This window comes from Gobio gobio (assembly GCF_949357685.1).
Source record: "Gobio gobio genome assembly, chromosome: 22".
NCBI classification, from domain to species: domain Eukaryota; kingdom Metazoa; phylum Chordata; class Actinopteri; order Cypriniformes; family Gobionidae; genus Gobio; species Gobio gobio.
Window position 1 is genome coordinate 28,798,028 of NC_137118.1, and position 22,950 is coordinate 28,820,977.

Sequence of the window (22,950 nt, forward strand, 5' to 3'; positions counted from 1 at the left end):
CCTATTTTTTATTGTTACTGGCTAAATAGGAATAATTATGATTTTCAAGTTTTGAATGATTTAATCATGTTTTATTAATAAAAGCATATATTAAATATGCAAGCTTTTATAGAGCAATCCAGTCTATCTAATGTTGGTACATTATATTTAAAATATTTCCGTGTAGCTAGTTTTTGCCAGTTGTTACCTAGTTTTGAATGAGGATCTGAAATGTATCCAGACCGAATGACCCACTTAATAAACGGGTCCAGATCGGATCCGCGGCGGATCAGCTGCTTTATAAACGGGTCCAGATCAGATCCGCGGCGGATCAGCTGCTTTATAAACGGGTCCAGATCGGAGCCGCGGCGGATCAGCTGCTTTATCAGCGGATACGGGGCGGATCTGCCCAGGATCTGGTCTGGATCCGCAATCCTTATCTGTTCCGGATCCGCTGCGCTGTGCAAATGGACTCCGTTCCGGACCCGTTTTGCGGATCCGTTCCGGAGTCAGTTTGCTATCTGGGTCAGACTTATGCTGCCTTCACGTGCTCTCGGAATTATCGTAAATACGAGTTTCCTAGGTAAAAATTGCACATGAACGCCCTCACATTTTGAAACTTGAATGCAACGAGCTCGTAATCACGACTTCAGAAGTCGGAATGACCAAATTTCCGATAGCACGTGAAGGCAGCATTAAAACCGATTGAACATCTCTGAAGAGATCTGAAAATGGCTGTGCACAGTGTGCACTGACGCTCCCCATCCAACCTGATGGAGCTTGAGAGGTCCTGCAAAGAAGAATGGGAGAAACTGCCCAAAAATAGGTGTGCCAAGCTTGTAGCATCATACTCAAAAAGACTTGAGGCTGTAATTGGTGCCAAAGGTGCTTCAACAAAGTATCGAGCAAAGGCTGTGAATACTTATGTAGCCTACATGTGATTTTTTTTTTCTTCGTTTTTTATTTTTAATAAATGTGCAAATATTTCAAACAAACTTCTTTCACATTTTCATTATGGTGTATTGTTTATTGAGGTGAGGAAAAACATTATGAATTTAATACATTTTGGAATAAGGTTGTAACAACAAAATATGAATTTTTTTTAGCGCTGTGAATACTTTACCGGATGCACTGTATGTCTATCCCTCACAGCCTCGCTTTCGTTCCTGATAAAAATGACGCTGATGTAAATAAGGTCTATACTGTAGTCTGTCTGTAAAGTTAAAATCCATCACAATTAACCTTGTGATTATTTTGACTTGCAATCACGACTCGATATGCCTCTAGACTAGAGAATTTAAAATGTTCATATCAAAATGTGGTAGGTTCAGTTAAATGCATTGAAACAATGCACAAAACAATATGTAATGCAGATATTGTATTGAATCTGAAGAACAATAAAATATGTTTTTGAACTGATTACGTCATCAAATTGCTTTCATTTAGCTATTAAGCCAGTTAAAATGTAATGTAAAATTAAACTGTGGTTTGAGTACATTGTCTACAGTATATTAATATTAGATCATATGTTCCATTGACAGCCACTGATTTCTTTATACTTGAAATTATCTTAATTTGTCATTCTTGAAGCCAATCATCGTCAATAAAATCACTCAACTGCTGTTAATGACTATGAAGTGTCAGATGTCATGAGACTACTGTATTGTCCATTACCTGTGGATAGAGCAGCTGTAAAGAGGCATTTCTTCAGTTAGCATGCAGCAGCTGCCCTTACATGTGACACATGCGGTTTATCAGCTGTGCACGTCTGTCTGATCTAAACAATGAGCATCTGTGTGTCTCTCTCTAAACACACAACCACTTAAAAAAATAACAACACACACACACACACACACACACACACACACACACACACACACACACACACAAACACCAACCACAGTGGCCTATTTTATTGGCTACCCAGTGCCTGCCCTGGTAAGTCTGAGTTTAGTTCGTTTTTTTCGGGTTCAAGATGGTGGATTGGTTTTAGCAGTGTCCATCACCATGGTAACTTATGCAACTCAGCTAATCTGCTTTTTATTCAGTTTTTATTCTGGATGAGTGATAATCACATTCACAAACCAAAACTTGACCAATCAGCTGTAAGCAATGTGACATATATCTGATGCAATAAAGCCACTCCCCCTGTATATCTCGTTCTAAATTAAAGTAGTTCTCAGTGAAAAAATTTTAGAGAAAAAAAATATATTTATTTTATATTATACACTACATTGCCAAAAGTTTTGGGACGCCTGCCTTTACATGCACTTGATCTTAAATGACATCCCAGTCTTAATCCGTAGGGTTTAATATGGAGTTGGCCCACCCTTAGCAGCTATAACAGCTTCAACTCTTCTGGGAAGGCTTTCCACAAGGTTTAGGAGTGTGTTTATGGGAATTTTTGACCACTCTTCAAGAAGCGCATTTGTGAGGTCAGGCACTGATGTTGGACGAGAAGGCCTTGCTCTCAGTCTCCGCTCTAATTCATCCCAAAGGTATAATCGGGTTGAGGTCAGGACTCTGTGCAGGCCAGTCAAGTTCCTCCACACCAAACTTGCTCATCCATGTCTTTATGGACCTTGCTTTGTGCACGGGTGCGCTGTCATGTTGGAACAGGAAGGGGCATCCTCAAACTGTTCCCACAAAGTTGGGAGCATGAAATTGTCCAAAATGTCTTGGTATGCTGAAGCATTAAGAGTTCCTTTCACTGTAACTAAGGAACCAAGCCCAACCCCTGAAACCCAACCCCTGAAAAACAACTCTACACCAATATTTACACTTGGCACAATGCAGTCAAGCAAGTACTGTTCTCCTGGCAACTGCCAAACCCAGGCTCGTCCATCGGATTGCCAGACAGAGAAGTGTGATTCGCCACTCCAGAGACGTCTCCACTGCTCTAGAGTCCAGTGGCGGCATGCTTTACACCACTGCATCCGACGCTTTGCAGTACACTTGGTGATGTAAGGCTTGGATGCAGCTGCTTGGCGATGGAAACCCATTCCATGAAGCTCTCTAGGCACTGTTCTTGAGCTAACCTGAAGGCCACATGAAGTTTGGAGGTCTGTAGCTATTGACTTCTGCAGAAAGTTGGCGACTGTGTCCTCAGCATGCCTCACCCTGCTCTGTGATTTTACGTGGCCTACCACTTTGTGGGTGAGTTGCTGTTGTTCCTAATTGCTTCCACTTAGTTATAATACCACTTACAGTTGAATGTGGAATATTTAGGAGTGAGGAAATTTCACAAATGGACTTATTGCACAAGTGGCAACCTATCACAACACCACGATTGAATTCACTGAGCTCCTGAGAGTGACCCATTCTTTCACAAATGTTTGTAGAAGCAGTCTGCATGCCTATGTGCTTGATTTTATACACCTTTGTCCATGGGAGTGATTGGAACACCTGAATTCATGATTTGGAGGGGTGTCCCAATATTTAGGTAATGTAGTGTATATGTTATATTCTTAATGCATTACACATAAGCAATTATATTTTGACAATTCAACTTTTAATTGAAAAAATAAATACAAATAATGCACATAAATACAAGCTTTAGAATATATGAAGCTTTTAAATTGCTAAACTTGCGTGTTTTCTTTTCAGCTCTTTGTGAACCTAATTAATTTAAAAAACTAATTGAAAATAACATTTTCTTAGCGATAGATGATATTTACACTAAGTGCAAATAGCTGTAGATGCTATTTACTAACTGAAATTAGTGATATATTCTATTTACACCATGTAAAAGTAGTTTTTTGCAATATGTGTAGATAGTAATTAGATGCTATTTATACTTTATTTTGACAGATACTATACTTTATTTTGACATACTATTTGCACCTCAGTATTGTTGTACATAAACAGGATGCAATAATAACATAGAAATTTAATGATTATGTTTATTAAAATTATTAAATGGATGCAGCCTTAAAGCATTAGTTCACTTTTAAATAAACTTTTGCTGATAATTTACTCACCCCCATGTCATCAAAGATGTCCATGTCTTTCTTTCTGCAGTCGAAAAGAAATTAAGGTTTTGGATGAAAACAGTCCAGGGTTTTTCTCCATATAATGGACTTCAATGGGCCCCAAACGGTTCAAGGTCCAAATGAGTTTCAGTACAGCTTCAGAGGGCTTTAAACGATACCAAACGATGAATAAGGGTCTTATCTAGCGAAAAGATCAGTTTCTGCGAGAAACCGAGCCGTATTTATGCTATTATTTTACCTCTTTTCAGACGAACATGATCATCTCTGAGTGATTCTCTGACTGAGTGATTCTCTGACTTCCCCTAAGTGAGGTCAAAATACGAGCGTGGTCATAGATATATCGATCGTAGATGCTTAATTCTATTTATCCGTACAATCGCTAATGAGGTATCTACGTATACATTTATGACCACGCTCGTATTTTGACCTCACTTAGCGGAAGTTATGGCGGAGCTCAGAGATAATCACGTTCGTCTGATAAGAGGCAAAATAATAGCATAAATACTGTTCGGTTTCTCACAGAAACTGATCGTTTCACTAGATAAGATCCTTATTCATTGTCTGGTATCATTTGGTATCATTTAAAGCCCTTTGAAGCTGCACTGAAACTGTCATTTGGACCTTGAACCGTTTGGGCCCATTGAAGTCCATTATATGGAGAAAAACCCTGGAGTGTTTTCATCCAAAACCTTAATTTCTTTTCGACTACAGAAAGAAAGACATGGACATCTTGGATGACATGGGGGTGAGTAAATTATCAGCAAAAGTTTATTTAAAAGTGAACTAATCCTTTAAGGGGACAATAAAAGCCCTCCCTACACCTATCCCTAACCCTACCCAATAAATGCTTTTATTATTATTTCGTTAGGCACTTTATTTCCATTTTTAAAACATATTCTTAATTTTTATTGAAAGTAAATGCCTTTCCGATGTGATATGTGATAGGAAAAGAAAGAAGAGCGAGCTCTGCAAAAGGCAGATTCGAACCCAGGTCGATCACGTCAAACCCAAGATCTTTAATCCTTGTGCTTTACTGACTATGCCACTGAAAACATTAAAATACGCCTCTTATTTTTTTCTTTCTTGTTTTTCCTAAACAGGCGGAGCTAGTGTGAATAGCACTTGCCAACAAGGCACGCTATTTGCACTTGCTTTAAATAGACACTCCTTTAAATAAATTCAGTTAATTCACTTGCATTAATGTAGTCAGGTATTTTCTTTCAGCTGCCTTCTCAAACTTTTGTGGCATTGTAAATACATTTAAATTCATGATATTCATAACAGTCTCTTAATCTTCAGCAGAGAAGTGAATTGTGTATGAATTTCTCACTCCCTGAGCTGACATAGTGAGTTTTGTGAACCTGCTAAACCCAATTTCAACTGGATTGGATTTGTTTGGTTTTGCCTACTTGCTTCAGGCCACATATTTCAGATCTCCTGTCTGATCATCATTTTCACTCATATCCAGCCACAACCAGCTCAGTTTTGCTTGTGAACAGCATGACTACACTGGTCCACCAGCTAGACCAGCATAAACCAGCCTGGAACAACATGGAATTCATGCTAGTTTATGCTGGATTTTTCAGCAGGAAAGCCATTTAATGCTCCGCCAACTTGACTCACTCTGTCAGTTAACACCAAATAAGACCATATAATGTGCCATATAATCACTGAGAAGTTGAAATACATTTGCAGTGTTTGTCTTACCTGCGTGTGTTATTGGCGTGACAAGGGCACTTCCTGTCACACTTGAGGCCGTACAGACCATCCGGACAGATGCGCTGCTCGCAGCTTTCACCCGTGTATCCCTGTTCGCACAGACAGGCTCCGCTCACGTGATAGCACTGGGCGCCGTTCACACAGAAACACATCTGACTGCAGCCGACGCCATACTTGCCAACCGGGCACTGATCCTGACACCTGCCAACACACACACACACACACCCACACTTCAATCACAGCAGCTCGACGCAGTGGTCCTGAAGACTGACACAGATTGACACAGTGTATACGGTCACTTTATTTATATTTTATACAGCATTTATTGGTCAACAAATGTGTTTAATAATGGTTAATTAATCCTAAACCAATCCTAAACATGTGCTTACAGCCTTCATATTTGTCATTACTTACCCAAAAGCACTACATTCTTTTTTTATCCTGTTTGGGAATTAAATGTTTATAATTTCATTTCTTAAAAACATAGTTTTTGTGTGCCTTGAAAAAACATCAATACCACATGGACACTGCTCTAACATGTTCAAAAAGTTACTTACAAAAAGTTACTTACAAAACGTTCAATAGGCAAGCAATCATGATGCCAGTGAATCATGTTCAGTCGCTCGTGCTCCCAAACGCAGAGAGAACGGAATGATTGTATAATGTGGAATGGTTTGAAAAGACTTTTTGAAAAAAAGCTATGGAATGTAAAAGAACATTTCTATTTATCTATTCTTGTAGAAATGCAACTTGCAGCTACATTCGAGTTTCAGTTCTAAAATGTGATCAGAGAAGTTATTCTTTGCATAAGCAATATCAATACTATGCAAAGAATGTAACAACTGTTTTGTGTTGTTTGTGTCTTTATCATATGGTCTTCGCTCGTAATGAAGCTCAGTCCCTATAGATCAGAATCTAATGATAGAGGGAACTCAACATGTCATGAGGACACGCTTATCTCAACCATTAGCAGAGCAGGCCTGTTCAGCATTCCACAAATAACCTTCTTCATACAGAGACTCGCACTCTCTTTGACTCTTAACCACTTAGTTAAACACACACACATACACTCTCACACACACACACACACACACACACACACACTCTCTCTCTCACACACACACTGGTGAGCTCCTCCCTGCGACTGTTAAGCAATTATTCTGCAGCCGGTAGGGTGTGGTGAAAGCAGGGTAAACCGGAGGTAACAGTGACGTCTGGTGAAGCCAAAGCTCTTATTAAGTCATAAAAATGCACTTGCGTTTCTATTTCTGCAGTTTAAATACATGCTGCACGATCACTCATACTGTAATTACAGCTGCACATTCTGCTGCTGCTGCTGGACAAAACACCAGAGAAATGGCTTCAATGACTTATTCTACATGCATATGATTAACTGCTGACACTGAAGGGAAATAAACACTCTCTCCTGTGTTTCTTAAATGCCTGTGCCCCAAACTCACCCAGCATGCATCATGTGTGAGTTTGTCCACTGTGACAAATAGTCCAGTGAAAAAAATGCCGTTCTAATGTAATCTTTAAAGTAATACAGCCCTCACAGAGCTTTCACCTCTGATAATCTTCATGCATAATTACAACACTTGATCAGTAAGATGAACCCCTTAATATTCATACCACAGAAAACATATAAGTAAAATGTTCCCAAGCAACTATTGGAGTAAACAAGAAAACTAAAGAGTTACAAGCAAAAGGACTAATAAACATAATGGAACAAACTTTTGACACAAATAAAATAGATTGTTTAAGTTTTTCAGGGAGATCTATTGAAGAAATAATTACTTCAGAAATTTTATAAATTCATCAAATATAAAATAAAAAACTGCATAGTTTTTACAGTATGAATATGCTACAAATGTTATTCCGTTTTTTTGTTGTTTATTATTATTGACAGAAGGCAGTAGGTTTATAAGGCTGCTGTCACTACAAGTCATACTGCACGAATCCAACAAAATGACACACTTGCAAATTTCTCTTAATCGACTGTGTTTACGTGAATACGCGCCAAGACGGGCGTTTTGACACATAAGTGTGTGCACAATATCGCTCTAACTTGTCAATAACTTCAAGCATTCCTGCACTGCATGGATACATTGATTCACATACCATGATATAAACAAAAGTGTTCGGATCCCAGCACTTCGGTCTAGTTTGGGTTTCAGTTTTGTGTTGGGATTCGGACATTCATGCTCCACGTGTTTGTTTTCTGTCACGAGCGCACGGAGTGAGCATTTGCTCGTTCTCGTGCGCTCTGTCTTGTCATGTGAGCCTGTGCTCTTCTGTCTGTGTAGCACACGGTTCATATTTACATCGGCCGTGTGCTTTCATGTTTTGTCTTATGTTGTGTAGCACGTGGTTGGTGTTCTTCACTGGCTGCGTGCTTTTATGTTGTCATGTTTTGTGTGAACATGCAGCTGATGATTTCGTTCTCATTAGCTGCATGTTCATGTCATGTTTGGTGTGATGTCATGTCTTGTTAAGTGTTTCTTTGTGCCATGTGCTCGTGTCCCTTGTCTAACCCCGCCCACCTTGTTTCCTGATTATTGGTTCATTTGCCCCACCTGTCTTCCCTCGTTACCCTCTTTTGTTTGTTCCCTATTTAATCTCCTTGTGTTTACAGTCCAGTGCGGAATCGTCGTCGAATGTACCTCATGTTTCCCTGGTCTGGTCTGGTCTGGTCTGGTCTGGTCTGGTCTGGTCTGGTCTGGTCTGGTCAAGTCAAGTCAAGTCCCCTTGGGGTAGTTTGTTTTGTCTTGTTTTATTTTGTTATTATCATTAAAAAGCCCATTATTTCTGCATCTTTGAGTCCTCGCCTCATCCCTTCTACAACCCTGACACCGGGCTGAAGACCTCTGGTCTATATGATCGACACATGCCCTCATCACTCTGAGACTTATGCCAGCATCAGCTCCTGCAGTTTCACCTCTTTAGTTTCCTCATAACCTGATATGGTGAGTCTAGAGCAGTGCCAAAGCTAATCCAGGAGGTGTTATTCAATGATAGCCCTTTAAGCATCATCTGAATACATGTTTCAGTTTGGCTCTGTTCCTCACACTAAGCTATCACATCACTTCAGAAGGCTTGAATATAGCGCAAAAGTCATTTAGACCTTAATCAAATTTCATTTTTGACAGGAATGAAATTGAGGCTGTGAGGGACAGTATTAAACTGTGTTTAGTGGATTGTACTGTTTTTTTAACATCATGCCAATTGTTCAGCAAAACTTTTGAAAGTTGTGAGTTTTGAAAATTGCATGTGATGCAATAGTGTCATTGTATAGGCTGTAAGTTTATCCCTAGCAGCTTCATTTTCATCCACGTGAAATTCAATAATTTAAGGTCTGTTGAGTACTATTAAGGTGCTTGTATATTCACATTTTGCTCAACATTTGCTTGTGCTCAGCATTTCTGGCGGTAAAGCTTGATGTTGCAGTGCATGTACTGACCTCTCTCCTGTGTATCCTGCGCTACACGCACACTGTCCAGTGGATGGAGCACAGCTTCCTCCATTATGACACTGACACTCCTGCGAGCAGTTCTTACCGAAGCGTCCTGTCGGACACGGCTGTCCACACACTGCTCCCTGAAAAAACATCAACACAGTGTGCCAAGACAAACAATGTGTAACTATTAGAGTAGACAGGAAGTTTTAAAACAAATTCAGGTACGTCTAGACTTTCAAACTACCGTAAAACTGAGAAAATAATTTAATTAAACAAATAATATAATAATTCTGTCGAACTCCAAACATTATGAATCACAAATATTTATCTTTACTCATAGATTTCAGTTCACATTCAGTATTGTGGGCCACATGCAGTGCAGTAACACCCAGCATACCATCCATCCAGCCGGACAGGAACATTCTCCAGTCACATGATGACACACGCCACCGTTCTGACAGGGGCAGCGCTCCTCGCACTGCCGCCCATGTTTCCCTGGAGGGCACAAGTCCTCACAGCTGCACACAGACACCAAACACATTTACATTCATGCATCTGGCAGATGCTCTTATCCAACATTTTTCAATTATTGCATTATTGTAATCAAACCCTTAACAATCAATTGTTTGAGCTACAGGAATATAAACAAAGGCGCCTGTGTAACAGATGCAATGACGCCTGTCACGTGCAACATGCAGGTAAACTTACAATGCTCCCGTGTATCCTGGGCTGCACACACACTCTCCTGTGATGTGATGGCATGTGGCGTTGTTCTGGCACAGACATTTCTGTTGGCAGTTGTTACCGTAGGTGGAGCGCTCACAGAGGTCCTCACAGCGCCAGCCGCGGTAGCCGGGTGCACAGATGCACGCTCCGGTGATGGGGTTACACAGCGCCTCGTTCTTACACTGACAGCGACTTCTGCAGTGCGGACCCCAGTGCTCGCGATCACATGCTGCACAAAGACACAAAGCTGATTTTTACTTCTGACACAGTAAAAACTGCCATGAGAGATTTTATCAATAATATGCGATATGTGCATATACACAATGTTGCCAAAAGTATTGGGAAACCCCTCCAAATCATTGAATTCAGGTGTTCCAATCCCTTCCATGGCCACATATGTATAAAATCAAGCACCTAGGCATGCAGACTGCTTCTACAAACATTTGTGAAAGAATGGGTTGCTCTCAGGAGCTCAGTGAATTCAAGCGTGGTACCGTGATAGGTTGCCACCTGTGCAATAAGTCCATTCGTGAAATTTCCTCACTACTAAATATTCCACAGTCAACTGTTAGTGGTATTATAACAAAGTGGAAGCGATTGGGAACAACAGCCAACTCAGCCACATAAAATCACAGAGCGCATGCTGAGGCGCATAGTACGCAGAAGTCGCCAACTTTCTGCAGAGTCAATAGCTACAGACCTCCAAACTTCATGTGTCCTTCAGATTAGCTCAAGAACAGTGCGTAGAGAGCTTCATGGAATGGGTTTCCATGGCAGAGCAGCTGCATCCAAGCCTTACATCACCAAGTGCATTGCAAAGCATCGGATGCAGTGGTGTAAACTTGACTAGAGTCCTGACCTCAACCCGATAGAACACCTTTGTAATGAATTAAAGCAGAGACTGTGGGCCAGGCCTTCTCGTCCAACATCAGTGCCTGACCTCACAAATGAGCTTCTAGAAGAATGGTCAAAAAGTCCCATAAACACACTCCTAAGCCTTCCCAGAAGAGTTAAAGCTGTTATAGCTGCAAAGGGTGGGCCAACTCCATATTAAACCCTACGGATTAAGAATGGGATGCCATTAAATTTCATGTGCATGTAAAGAAAGGCGTCCCAAAACTTTTGGCAATATAGTGTGTTATATATGGTTTTGTTGAAGGAAAAATCAGCATCACAGTTTTGATGTCTGAGGAAAGTTCAGTTTTTAGTCTTTGGCTCTGTGCGAACAAAATGCTGCTTCAGAGCTGCACACAGCACAACACTGTCTTTAAACTGTAAAAGCGTAGATATAGATATAAATGCGTAAAGCAAGGAGGACAAGTCGAGACTGTAGCAAGACATCAGTGTTCAGTAATTGTGTTCATTATAATAAGTGGAATAAGTAGTTTGTCTGTCAAGTAATACAAATTGAAGAGTGCAGATTCTGAAATCCACTGCCGCTTCAATATACCTATCTTTATGAAATGTATAATCAAAGCATTAATCAATATGTATCCTCCTATATTATTATAATGATTTTTAATGATTCTTTTCCAGTTATGGTTTTACTTAATCAACAGAACCACTGATTGTGTATTGTTTCTTCATATATGTTTTCTAAAGTTTGTATTTGGTCTCTGAGGAGTGACTGAGGGTCTGGCCCATGCCAGGAGTGCAGTAACAGTGCTTACTCACTTAGCCCGGCTTCCAGATATGAAATATGAATTTGTCTTTCATTTTATATTATATTTTATTAATTGTATATTATTTCCTTTTACTGAAACACTAAAGAATTACGGTGAATATTGTCTGTACCTCTTACTGAGAGAAAGCACATGTTATCAGTATGTTTTGGGAAACATACTTTCTGTGTTTCTGTCAAACATACATTCATCAGATCAATTCATCCTCCCTTACGAAAAAGAAGTTTATTCAAGTGTGCTATTAGTATACTTCATTTAAACTAAAAAATGAGAAAGTATACTTCAGTCTATTTTTATGTACTACTCAGAAATATACTTTATGTACTTCTCAGAAATATACTTTAAATTGTACTTAAGTATACTTTACTCTATACTGACAGAAAGTGAGTATATTTGGCCTATATTTGTACTCAATATTTTGAGCAAGATATACTTAAAAGTATAATGAAGTATTCGAAGTATACTTGGCTTGTAGTTGTGTTGATTACTCTTTTCATTTTAATTGAGTAGCATATTAAATATTTTTTTCCACATAGTTGTACATACTGTCTTATAATCTAACATTGTTTTGAAAATATTGTTTTTATAAAGATTCTAATTCTGAGTATCTGAATTTTTATATAGGCTAGTCCACTGGTAGTTTATACATAATTTACTTCAAATCTACTTTACTCTTTCATTTTCACTTTTATATGGTAGGGGCGCTATTACGCATCTTCTGAAAGAGTACAGAACATTTTACAGTCTATGATGATACAGAATCTCCAGTCAAAACACAGGTGAAGAAGAAGCAGAAACTAGTGATAGAAGATTGCTCTCATTAATGTAAAATAATGCAATCATCAACATTAAACAGCATATAAATCAAAACTGCCTAAATGTCGACCCAGGATGAGCTATAGCGACTTTCTGAGCAAAAAGCTGAGAAATTCGCGTTTTGGTCAAAGACTACATCCAGATCGGATTCAGAACGATGATCAAAACACAGATCGAGTCCATCAAAGCTTGCACAGTTATCGATATTTCATTCAGTAACATTAGGCCATTTTGATTTATATGCCATTTTGGTTTATTGTTCATGGCCGCATTATTTTTCATATGCATCTGCTTACATATGAGATCGCTCGTTTCTGCTTCTTTTTTGTTCTGGTTGTGATCTGGAGAATACTGTACTCGTTCAGGAGATACGACTAGTGCCCCTTACCGCATAACAGTGATAAAGCAGATCTCATAAATGACGAGTTAACTCGTCAATGGCAGGGAAAGAGTTAAACTTTTTCAATTGTTGATAAAAAAGAATACATCAAGCTAGAGTAAAATGTTTTTAAAATGGAAAGAGTTAAAGGTATAAGTATAAAACATTAATACCTAAATAGGAACATAGTGTATACCTAAAGTGCGAAAATAATATATAAATTTTAAACTGTCTATAAGTATGTTATGTTCACTTGAAAACTTACAAGTATACTTGCAGTATAAAACTACTAAACTAGTAGGTTACAGAGAGTATACTTTAAAGTGTAGCTACTTTCATTAACTAAAAAACGTAGGCCTACTAAAAAATTGCCCCAAGTAGTATTGAAACAGTAGGCTACACTTACAAGTATACTTCTAGTACATTGGTATTGGTATAATTACTATAAAGTATACTTAATAAATATACTTTACTTAAGTATACTTTATAAAATGAACTTACTAAAAGTATACTTATTTTTCATAAGGTCTGTCAGAATCTGGAGTCATCTCTTTTATAAAATGTTAAAGCTAAAGCAATATATGACACCAGTAGACATTTTGGTCTCATAAAAGAGTGGTGGCAGCACTCAAGTCAAGTCAAGTCACCTTTATTTATATAGCCCTTTTTACAATGCCGATTGTTTCAAAGCAGCTTGGGGCAATTTATCAGTGTTAAACAGGAAAATGTTGCAACAGAATTTGATTAGACTGTACAGCCGCTCTGGAGAAAACGATGATGTTATTCAGCTCATTTCAATTATCATATAGTGACAATGTGGGCAGATCAGTAATTTAGTTGAAAATGTATTTGAATATTTAGTAGAAAAATTAGTGTCCCTAACTGAGCAAGCCAAGCCAAAGGCGACAGTGGCAAGGAACCAAAACTCCATCAGGTGGCATAATGGAGAAAAATAAACCTTGGGAGAAACCAGGCTCAGTCGGGGTGCCAGTTCTCCTCTGGCCATCATGCCGTGTCGGTGAGGCAATTATTAGAAAGGAATATTCAAAAGATCGGAGTCATCAAGCCGGAGACGGGTTTATTGGGGATGCCGTGTCGGTGAGACAATTATTAGATAAGAATATTCAAAAGATCTGAGTTATACGGTAGGGGGGCGCTATTACACATTTTCAGGGGGGCGCTATTACGCATCTTCAGAGTTTAGATTTTGATATTCTAGGTATGATCAACTGGCCAGAATTTTGAGACCGCAATAGACGTGATGGAGTATAATGCGTTAAAGGGTAACTTCAGTGATTTAGCATTAAGCTTTGTATTTAAACTGGGTCATTTATGCAGTAGAAATGTGAAGTTATTTTTAAATTTAGTGCCTTCTAGACTGAGAAAAGACAGAAAATGTATTTTTGTCTCATGTGGATGAAAGACAACAACTCCCAGAATGCACTTGCTTCGCTGTCCTACGAGGGCACTCCGTACACCGTCGTTTTGATCTTCATAGTAATACAATCATTTTGGTCAGTTATAGAATAAACACTACAATTAAAAACTGAACATGTCTTTTCAATAAAGTGTGAGTGAGCCAAACAAAAGTCACGGCACAGACGCAGCAGTGTCAGATTTCATTCCTCACGAAGAGCTGAGCAGAGCTGAGGTAAGCGCCAGTCTGGCACGTTTTCAGATGGCAAATGGAAGCTAAACTATCACAGGAATTCATTGAAAAGTTGAAACACTCACTTTACTCTGCACCGCGCTCCGTTATTATGATTGTCCGTGCGGCCGTCTGTGTCTTACATTCTGTGCGTGAGATCTCTCCCCTATGGGCGGTTGATAACAAGCGGAACAGCTCGTCTAGTGGCTGTAGTCTTTAGCCTCTGGCCAAAAAATCCTCAGATGATGCAAAATGACGATATTTGTGTCATCTGAGGAATTTTTCCAGAAATAAAATGCATAATTCTCTCGTCTCAGGGGGATATGAGGGGGGAAAGTACCATAATTTGAATATACTTTCGGGTTTCTACTGATACAAAGCCTAATGCTAAATCACTGAAGTTACCCTTTAAGAGCTCGCTCAAGTACTGGGGAGCTAAACCATTTAGTGCTTTGTAAGTAATAAGCAAGATTTTAAAATGTATGCAATGTTTAATAGGGAGCCAGTGCAGTGTTGACAGAACCGGGCTAATATGGTCATACTTCCTGGTTCTAGTAAGAACTCGAGCTTCTGCGTTTTGGACCAGCCGCAGTTTATTTATTAAGTGAGCAGAGCAACCACCCAGTAGAGCATTACAAGCGTTCCGGTAATCTTGTGAATTGGTAAGTTTCGTCATGGCGTGAAGAAATATTGAGCTGGGTATCGTCAGCAATGAAAACTAACACCATGCTTCCTAATGATATCTCCCAGAGGTAGCATGTACCGGGAAAAAAACAACAGTCCTATCACAGAGCCATGTGGTACTCCATACTGAACTTGTGATCTGTGTGACATCTCTTCATTTACTGCTACAAACTGATAACGGTCAGATACGTATGATTTAAACCATGCCAATGCAATTCCACTAATGCCAACATAATTTTCGAGTCTATTCAAAAGAATGTTGTGGTCGAAAGTATCGAATGCAGCACTAAGATCGAGTAACACTAATAGAGAGATACAGCCACGATCGGATGACAAGAGTAAATCATTTGTAACTCTGATGAGAGCAGTCTCAGTACTATGATACGGTCTAAATCCTGACTGGAAATCCTCACAGATACCATTTCCTTCTAAAAAGGAGCATAATTGTGAGGACACTACCTTTTCTAGTCTTTTTGACAGAAAGGGTAGATTTGAGATTGGCCTGCAATTGACTAATTCTGTAGGATCAAGTTGTGGTTTTTTAATAAGTGGTAAATAATAGCCAACTAAAACATTTTCGGTACATATCCTAATGACAAGGATGAATTAATGATATTTAGAAGAGGATCTATGACCTCTGGAAGCATCTCTTTTAATAGCCTAGTCGGTATAGGGTCGAGCATACATGTTGTTGATTTAGATGATTTAATGAGTTTAGCCAATTCTTCTTCTCCTATAGCAGTGAATGAGCGTAATTTTTCCTCAGTGACACTACAATGTGATACTGATGTGATGTGATACTGTAGTAGACGGCTGCATGGTTATAATTTTTTTTCTTAATATTATCAATCTTACACGTAAAGAAGTTCATAAAGTCATTACTGCTGTGCTCTTTACAAACGTCAGAAGTTGAAGCTTTATTTCTTTTTAATTTAGCCACTGTATCGAATAATTACCTAAGGTTGTGTTTGTTTTCTTCTAAGAGTCGAGAAATAAGCAGATCTAGCCGTTTTTAAGGCCTTTCTGTATGCAATCATGCTCTCTTTCCACGAAATGCGAAAAACCTCCAGTTTTGTTTTCCTCCAGCTGCACTCCATTTTTCTAGCTGCTGTTTTAAGGGCCCAAGTGTACTCGTAGTACCACGGCATTGGACTATTTTCTTTAATCTTCTTTAAGCGAAGGGGAGCAACTGTGTCTAAAGTGCTGGAAAAGAGAGAGTCAATAGTTTCTGTTGTAACATTGAGTTCCTCTAGGCTATCTGGGATTCTGAGGAGATTAAATTGATGAGGAAGATTATTTACAAAGCAATCTTTAGTGGCAGCAGTGATGGTCCTGCCATATTTGAAATGAAGGGACGGCTTTGCAGCCTTAGCTAAATTAAGTATACATGATACTAGGTAATGATCTGAGATGTCATCGCTCTGCTGCAGAATTTCAACAGTATCAACATTTATTCCATGTGACAATATTAGGTCTAAAGTATGATTACGTCGATGAGTGGGTCCTGACACGTGTTGCCTAACTCCAATAGAGTTTAGAATATCTCTGTCACGGTTCATCAATTCATTGTCTCCTTTTCTCTGTGCATGTGAGGTTGTGTTGGAGGCGTGGTCACTGATTACGGTGCTCATCACCTCCACCTGTTGCACTTAATCACCAGGCTTTATATGCTGGTCTCTCACCCAAACTCACTGTCAGATCGTTTCAGGCTATCCTCGTGTGTGTTCATCGGCTTGTGTTCCTGCTCCATCTGTGTGTGACCGGTTCCTGGATTCTGCTGTGCCGTGTTGCCCGCTGCGTCCCTGCTTCGCTGCCTGTCTGGGATTGTCTGCTTGCATCTATCTGCCTGGGAGTGCTTGCCTGCACCTGCCGCTCTGCTGGGATCTGCCTGACCTGTCTCCATTGCTTCTTTTATGACTTTGTTATCGACGTTCTGTCTCAGTCATACTGAAATAAATGAGTATTTACTATATTGCTATTGGATCCTCCTGTCTCTCATTCACAGCCGTAACAATCTCTAAATGCCAATCTCGATGCATCTTTTCCATTGTCTACATGGATATTAAAATCACCAACAATTAGTACTTTATCTGCAGCCAGTACTAACTCTGATAGAAAATCAGCAAATTCTTTGATAAAGTCTGTATTGTGCCCTGGTGGCCTGTATACAGTAGCCAGCACAAATGTCAAACGGGATTTATCAATTACACTACATAACGTTACATAAAGCACCAAAATGTCAAAGGAATTATATTTGACAACTAGACTTCTGAGTAATACTGAAGATGTTATTATAAATTACAGCAAAACCTCCCCCTTTACCTTTCAGATGTGGTTTGTGTTTATAACAATAATCTTGAGGGGTGGACTCATTTAAAGTAATGTAGTCGTCAGGTTTTAGCCAGGTTTCTGTCAAACACAGCACATCTAGATTATTATCTGTAATCATATCATTAACAATAAGCGCTTTTGGGGAAAGGGATCGGATATTCTGCAGCCCAAGCTTTATCATTTGTTTATCTGTATTATATCTGTTGTTTATTTGTTGGACATCAATTCAATTTTTACCGTTGAATGGTTTTGATGTTTTTTTGTATTTACTAAATCGGGGAACAAACTAGGGATGCACCGAATCCAGGGTTCGGGTTCGGATTCGGCCGAATATTGGGCTTTTTGATTGGGTTCGGTTTCTGCCGAACCTCAGAATTTTTTTCCACCGAACCCGAACACTAGGCTTGCACTATGCGCGCCCCGCTGGTCGAACGTAATGACGCCGCTGTTGAAAGTGAAAATGGAACTCATGAACAGAAAACGTGGCAGTATACTTTGAGTCAAAAGAAGGCGATTCAAGTTGAGCTACGCGTTCAATTTGCAATGCCGATTTGTCTCGTGATGACAAGGACCCTTAACAACAGCCGCTGTTATAACATTTGCATATGAAACATCCGAGAGAATACGAGTTGTGCATGAAGGAATCTACAGACAGCAGCCAAAATGTATTTTATTTTACCTTGCAAACAGCCTATAGATCTATAGATCAGATAAAATATAAATAAAATTAATAAAATATATAGGCCTACACTAAATATTTTTCACTTAAATAATTACCAAATTAAGATGACAAAACGAAAATACACTGAATCCGTAAGCTTTGAAGAACCGGAATTAGGTAAATAGGTAGATAATATACTATATATCTTTACATATACTATTCTCTTAAAACCATCATTTCGTTATTTTTACTAACCCAAATAATGATTCATCCGCTAGGTTGCACGTGAGGGGGAAAAAATAGGTTCCTTCCACTTAAGAGTTGAGCTCTTTTTATTTTAATATACCTCTTTACATAAATACTATTTTCTACTTTTAAAAAAAAATAACTTTGTTATTTTACTAACCCAGTGTTTTGTATGTGAATGCTGTTTCACGTGAATATTAGTTACATTCTCAATTTAATTTACAGAGCAATCCCTGCTAAGTTTTTAGTTTAACTAATACTATAGAAGAGGATTAGTGTGTGTCGCACACAACAGACTCGCAACGGGGGCGTGGCATCACGATGGTGGCGCTCCATCTTGATGTCGGCACAACCCTAGCGCGCGCCACCTGCGCTCTCCGTTGGGTTGTTCTTTGAAACGACAGAGGACGACTCGGGGTAATTTTTCAATAAACCATCATGAAATAGCGTCGAGAAGAACATACACGGCAATGTTTACTTTAGTAAACTTGACCAAAACAGTTAATGGCATCCCTACACTGCTGTGGACGTTGTTAACTTCATTAATGTGTTTACTGTGATAATGGACTGCGGATGGGAGTAGGATTCGGTATTCGGTTTCGGATTCGGCCGAATCTTAACCAGTGGATTCGGTATTCGGCCGAACCCCAAAAATCTGGATTCGGTGCATCCCTAGAACAAACACAGTCTCTGTCTGATAGTATCTAGGTGTGAGAATCTCTATGTGTTGGGATTTATCTGACTTCTGTGACGTGAGACAGCTAGCAGGCGGTCGGTTAAGCCAGTCCGTCTGCTTCCTGACCTGGGCCCCAGTTAGTCAAGGTTTAGCTCTAAGACTATGTGCCAAATTACTAGAGAGAAGAGCGGCACCATCCCAGGAAGGATGAATACCATCTCTTTTCAACAGGTCCGGTCTGCCCCAAAAGCTTTTCCAATTGTCTATGAAACCTATGTTATTTTGCGGACACCACTTAGACAACCAGCCATTGAGTGATGATAATCTGCTAAGTATCTCATCACTCAACACTGACATCACTTTTTCTAAGATCTTTTTCTTCATGAAAAGTTACATTAGGCTCATTGGAGCTTGTTTGTACACACACTGTGTCAGGAGTATGATGGTATATTATCAGGGATCAACAAAGTTCAGGACTTGTGTACTTCGTACTCGTACATCACTGCTCTGAGTGCAGAAAGCTGTACTCACTATACTATGACCTCACTATACTATGACCTTAAAGATTGTATTCACCTACAGGCCTGGAAAATCCCTTTTACTTTCAGGCTTTCCATGAACCATGTGCTATGTATAGAATATATTGAAGGAAATCTTGAACATTTGTACTTTTTTTATTTACTGTGATCAGATCTTATCAAATCTTCAAATCTGAACTTTTCAAAATATCAGTGTTATATCTTCTATATGTGTTTCATGATGTCTTCCACATGACCTCATAGTAACCTCCATAATATTTCTTCAGGCAAAACTTACTAGAGTGCTTTAGTGAAACGTGACCCACTTCAACATGAAGGTTGTCCACATTGACTCTATTCAACATCCTCTCATCCATTACAAACTCTCTTTGATAGAGACGATGAGATAATGAGAACATTGCAATCTAGATCTGGTAGAATGAAATGTGTGTGTATGTGAGTGTGTGTTGCATGTGCGTGTGTGTGAGAGCATGTGTTTTTGAAAATGTAAAAATGCAGAAAGTTTTCTGTGATGGGTAGGTTTAGGGTAGGGTTAGTGTATAGGGGATAGAATATATAGTTTGTACAGCATAAAAATAAAGATAAAGATAGTAAACCAGACGTGTGTGTGTGTGTGTGTGTGTGTGTGTGTGTGTGTGTGTGTGTGTGTGTGTGTGTGTGTGTGTGTGTGTGTGTGTGTGTGTGTGTATGTGTGTGTGTGTGTGTGTGTGTGTATGTGTGTGTGTGTGTGTGTGTGTGTGTGTGTGTGTGTGTGTGTGTGTGTGTGTGTGTTTGTTTGTGTACAGGTATATGTGGTTTATGTGGGCACAAATGTGTATAATACTATTGATACTGTTAATACTGAGAGGTGGGGAAACAAAAATAAGATTAATAAATTAGCACAGTTGTGGTGCTGAACGGACAGTGCACCAAACAAAAAATTGAGCAATGACTAATACTGAATGTTAATAAGAACAGATCCAGAGGCAACAGCGACTCTGGCTGACACAGCCATGGAACCATGACAAACAGAAAGTATATCAAACAATACTAAGGAACTAAACTTAAATAATATATAAATAATATTCTTATGAAATAATGGAACATTTCTTGCAATGGTATCATAACCAGTACGGTCGTGCTCTCTGTTGAATAAACTCGGATGAATGAGTTTTTCCTTGGTGTCCTGCTGACAAATGAAACATCTGTCCCAGTTAGTTTTCTCAACTGTTATGATGGCTTCTGCCATGACTGCAGCAAATGTATAGGCAGAGGCCGAGGGTTTATCCTTTTACCACCTTTTACCAAGCACTTTGATGTATGGGATACAACTAAGTTCATGCCTTAACCCTACACTTAGTCCGATCGTTCATCCAATGCCATTTATATCCCGTGCGATCTGTACACCATCCGGTAAACTAAAACCCCATTAACCTTGGCTCGGCTCTCCCGCGCTGGCACAACCTGTCAATTCAGGTGCGGCTATCTAACTGTTTTGGGGTAGATTAGACAGCATTTGGGATACTAACTTTACAATTAGCTGACATTGAACCCCACTCTGAGTTTAACAGCAGTGATATATCACCAGTGTGCCCTGGTAGTGCAGATATTCACTCTTGTCTAATCTATCTATAATCAACAAATCAACACAACTGTATTTTGATGCGTTAAAAGTTGTTCTTTAGAATAATCTAAAACATATAAAATAAAATGACACCAAATCGTCCTTAATGGAAAAAAAACAATACATTTCTATCAAAAAATTTATCTTTTGAGGATCCAGGGGTCGGCCATCTTGAAAATAGAAATTTCAAGTGGCTGAGAGTGTTTTCTTGTCAAGCAATCCTTAGAAACAGCTCAAGGCAATTTTCATGCTTGTATCACCAACTACATGATTTCGTAAGCCTAATTGCTCCACTAAGGTGGTGGCCATCTTGAAAAATGGCCGCCATCTTGAAATTTCAAGTAGCTGTGGGTGGCTTATTGTCTAGTGATCATCAGAGACTGCTCATGCCAATTTTCATGCTTGTATCACCAAATAAACCACTATATCACTTAACTGCTCCACTAAGGTGTCGGCCATCTTGAAAAATGGCCGCCATCTTGAAATTTCAAGTGGCTCTGACAATTTTCTTGTCAAGTGACCCATGGAGACTGCTCATGCCAATTTTCACGCTTGTATCATAAACTGAACGATTCTGCCAAACATAAGCACTTAGCCGCTCCACTAATAGAAGTTTATGAACATAAATAATGACATGGGTATTACAATGTAAACATGGTTTGAGGACACTTCCTGAGTTCAAGAATGTGTGTGTGTGTGTGTGTGTGTGTGTGTGTGTGTGTGTGTGTGTGTGTGTGTGTGTGTGTGTGTGTGTGTGTGTGTGTGTGTGTGTGTGTGTGTGTGTGTGTTCAGTACTCTCTCACACAGACAGTCACACTCACTTTACAACACAGATCAAAAAAGACACTCACACCATTGCACAGATATAATGCAGCACAGAATGAGCTGTGAAACTGTCCACAGCACAAAACCTCCGTCAACACTGTCGGCATTATTAGAAACTGAAACCACAACAGCAGCTGCTCTGAACACATGAATTCCCTTCTAACAAAGAAACTGAGTCAAATGTATTTATATAGCTCTTTTCACAATACATTGTTCTCTTACGAGAGGTTCTCTCGTATTGCGTAAGTTTCCTTACGCATCGGGAAAGTATTCTTTCTTTGAGATTTCTGAAAAACCCAAAATTATCCTTAATTTTGTAACATTGTCAACGCAGTGCGGCAGCCTGGCAGACCATAGCAGGCTATTCCAGCGTGCTATAGGCTGCTCTGCTGGCAACTGCAGCAGCCTATCGGTGAGCCCGCGTGACGTGGCGACCACCTGGCTTCATTTGCCTACAGGTGGGGCGTGGCCACGTGTATATAAGCGGGGCTCACGGGCTGCGTATTCGATTTTCTTTTCTTCAGCGAAGTCCTTCGCATCGCTGGATCTGGAACCCGCCGCCGTGATCGTGCAGACGAGCAAGCAGAGGACAGCGCCTGAAGAAGCCGGCAGCATCGCGCCACCTTCAGCCATCCGTGCCTGCTCTGCTTTCCGGCAGCCCATATCCTTTTACGCTCAAGTGTTGTCGCCGCTGCGTCACACTTTCTCAAAAAGAGCCGAGCGTTTGATACAAAATGTCTCGTTCCACCTGCGGCTCGTGTCACGCGCAGCTCAGTTCCGGGGACCGCCATGTGATCTGCGCTCTCTGCCTGGGCCGTGATCATGCCGCCGCCGCACTACTCGCCGGCGGATGCCCGGAGTGCGAGGAGCTGACGATGTCGACCCTGCGGGCTCGACTCAATCAGTTCGATGACGACATCCCTCCAGTCCCTGCTAAGCCGCGCAGAAAGAAGCGCCGCTCGCAGCGGACTCCGGAGTTCGCAGAGA

At 39.9% G+C, this 22,950-nt stretch overlaps 1 protein-coding gene across 1 annotated transcript in view; it reads right to left on the reverse strand.

Moving 5' to 3' along the window:
- The window catches only part of megf10 (multiple EGF-like-domains 10), a 153,563-nt gene that overhangs the window by 77,668 nt on the left and 52,945 nt on the right, over nt 1–22,950 (reverse strand). Inside the window, exons 6-9 of the mRNA XM_079804917.1 lie at nt 9,856–10,102; nt 9,545–9,665; nt 9,151–9,287; nt 5,679–5,891 (exon numbers count right to left, since the gene is read on the reverse strand). Coding sequence (XP_079661043.1) covers nt 5,679–5,891; nt 9,151–9,287; nt 9,545–9,665; nt 9,856–10,102 — 718 coding nt within the window. The remainder of the gene's footprint in view (nt 1–5,678; nt 5,892–9,150; nt 9,288–9,544; nt 9,666–9,855; nt 10,103–22,950) is intronic.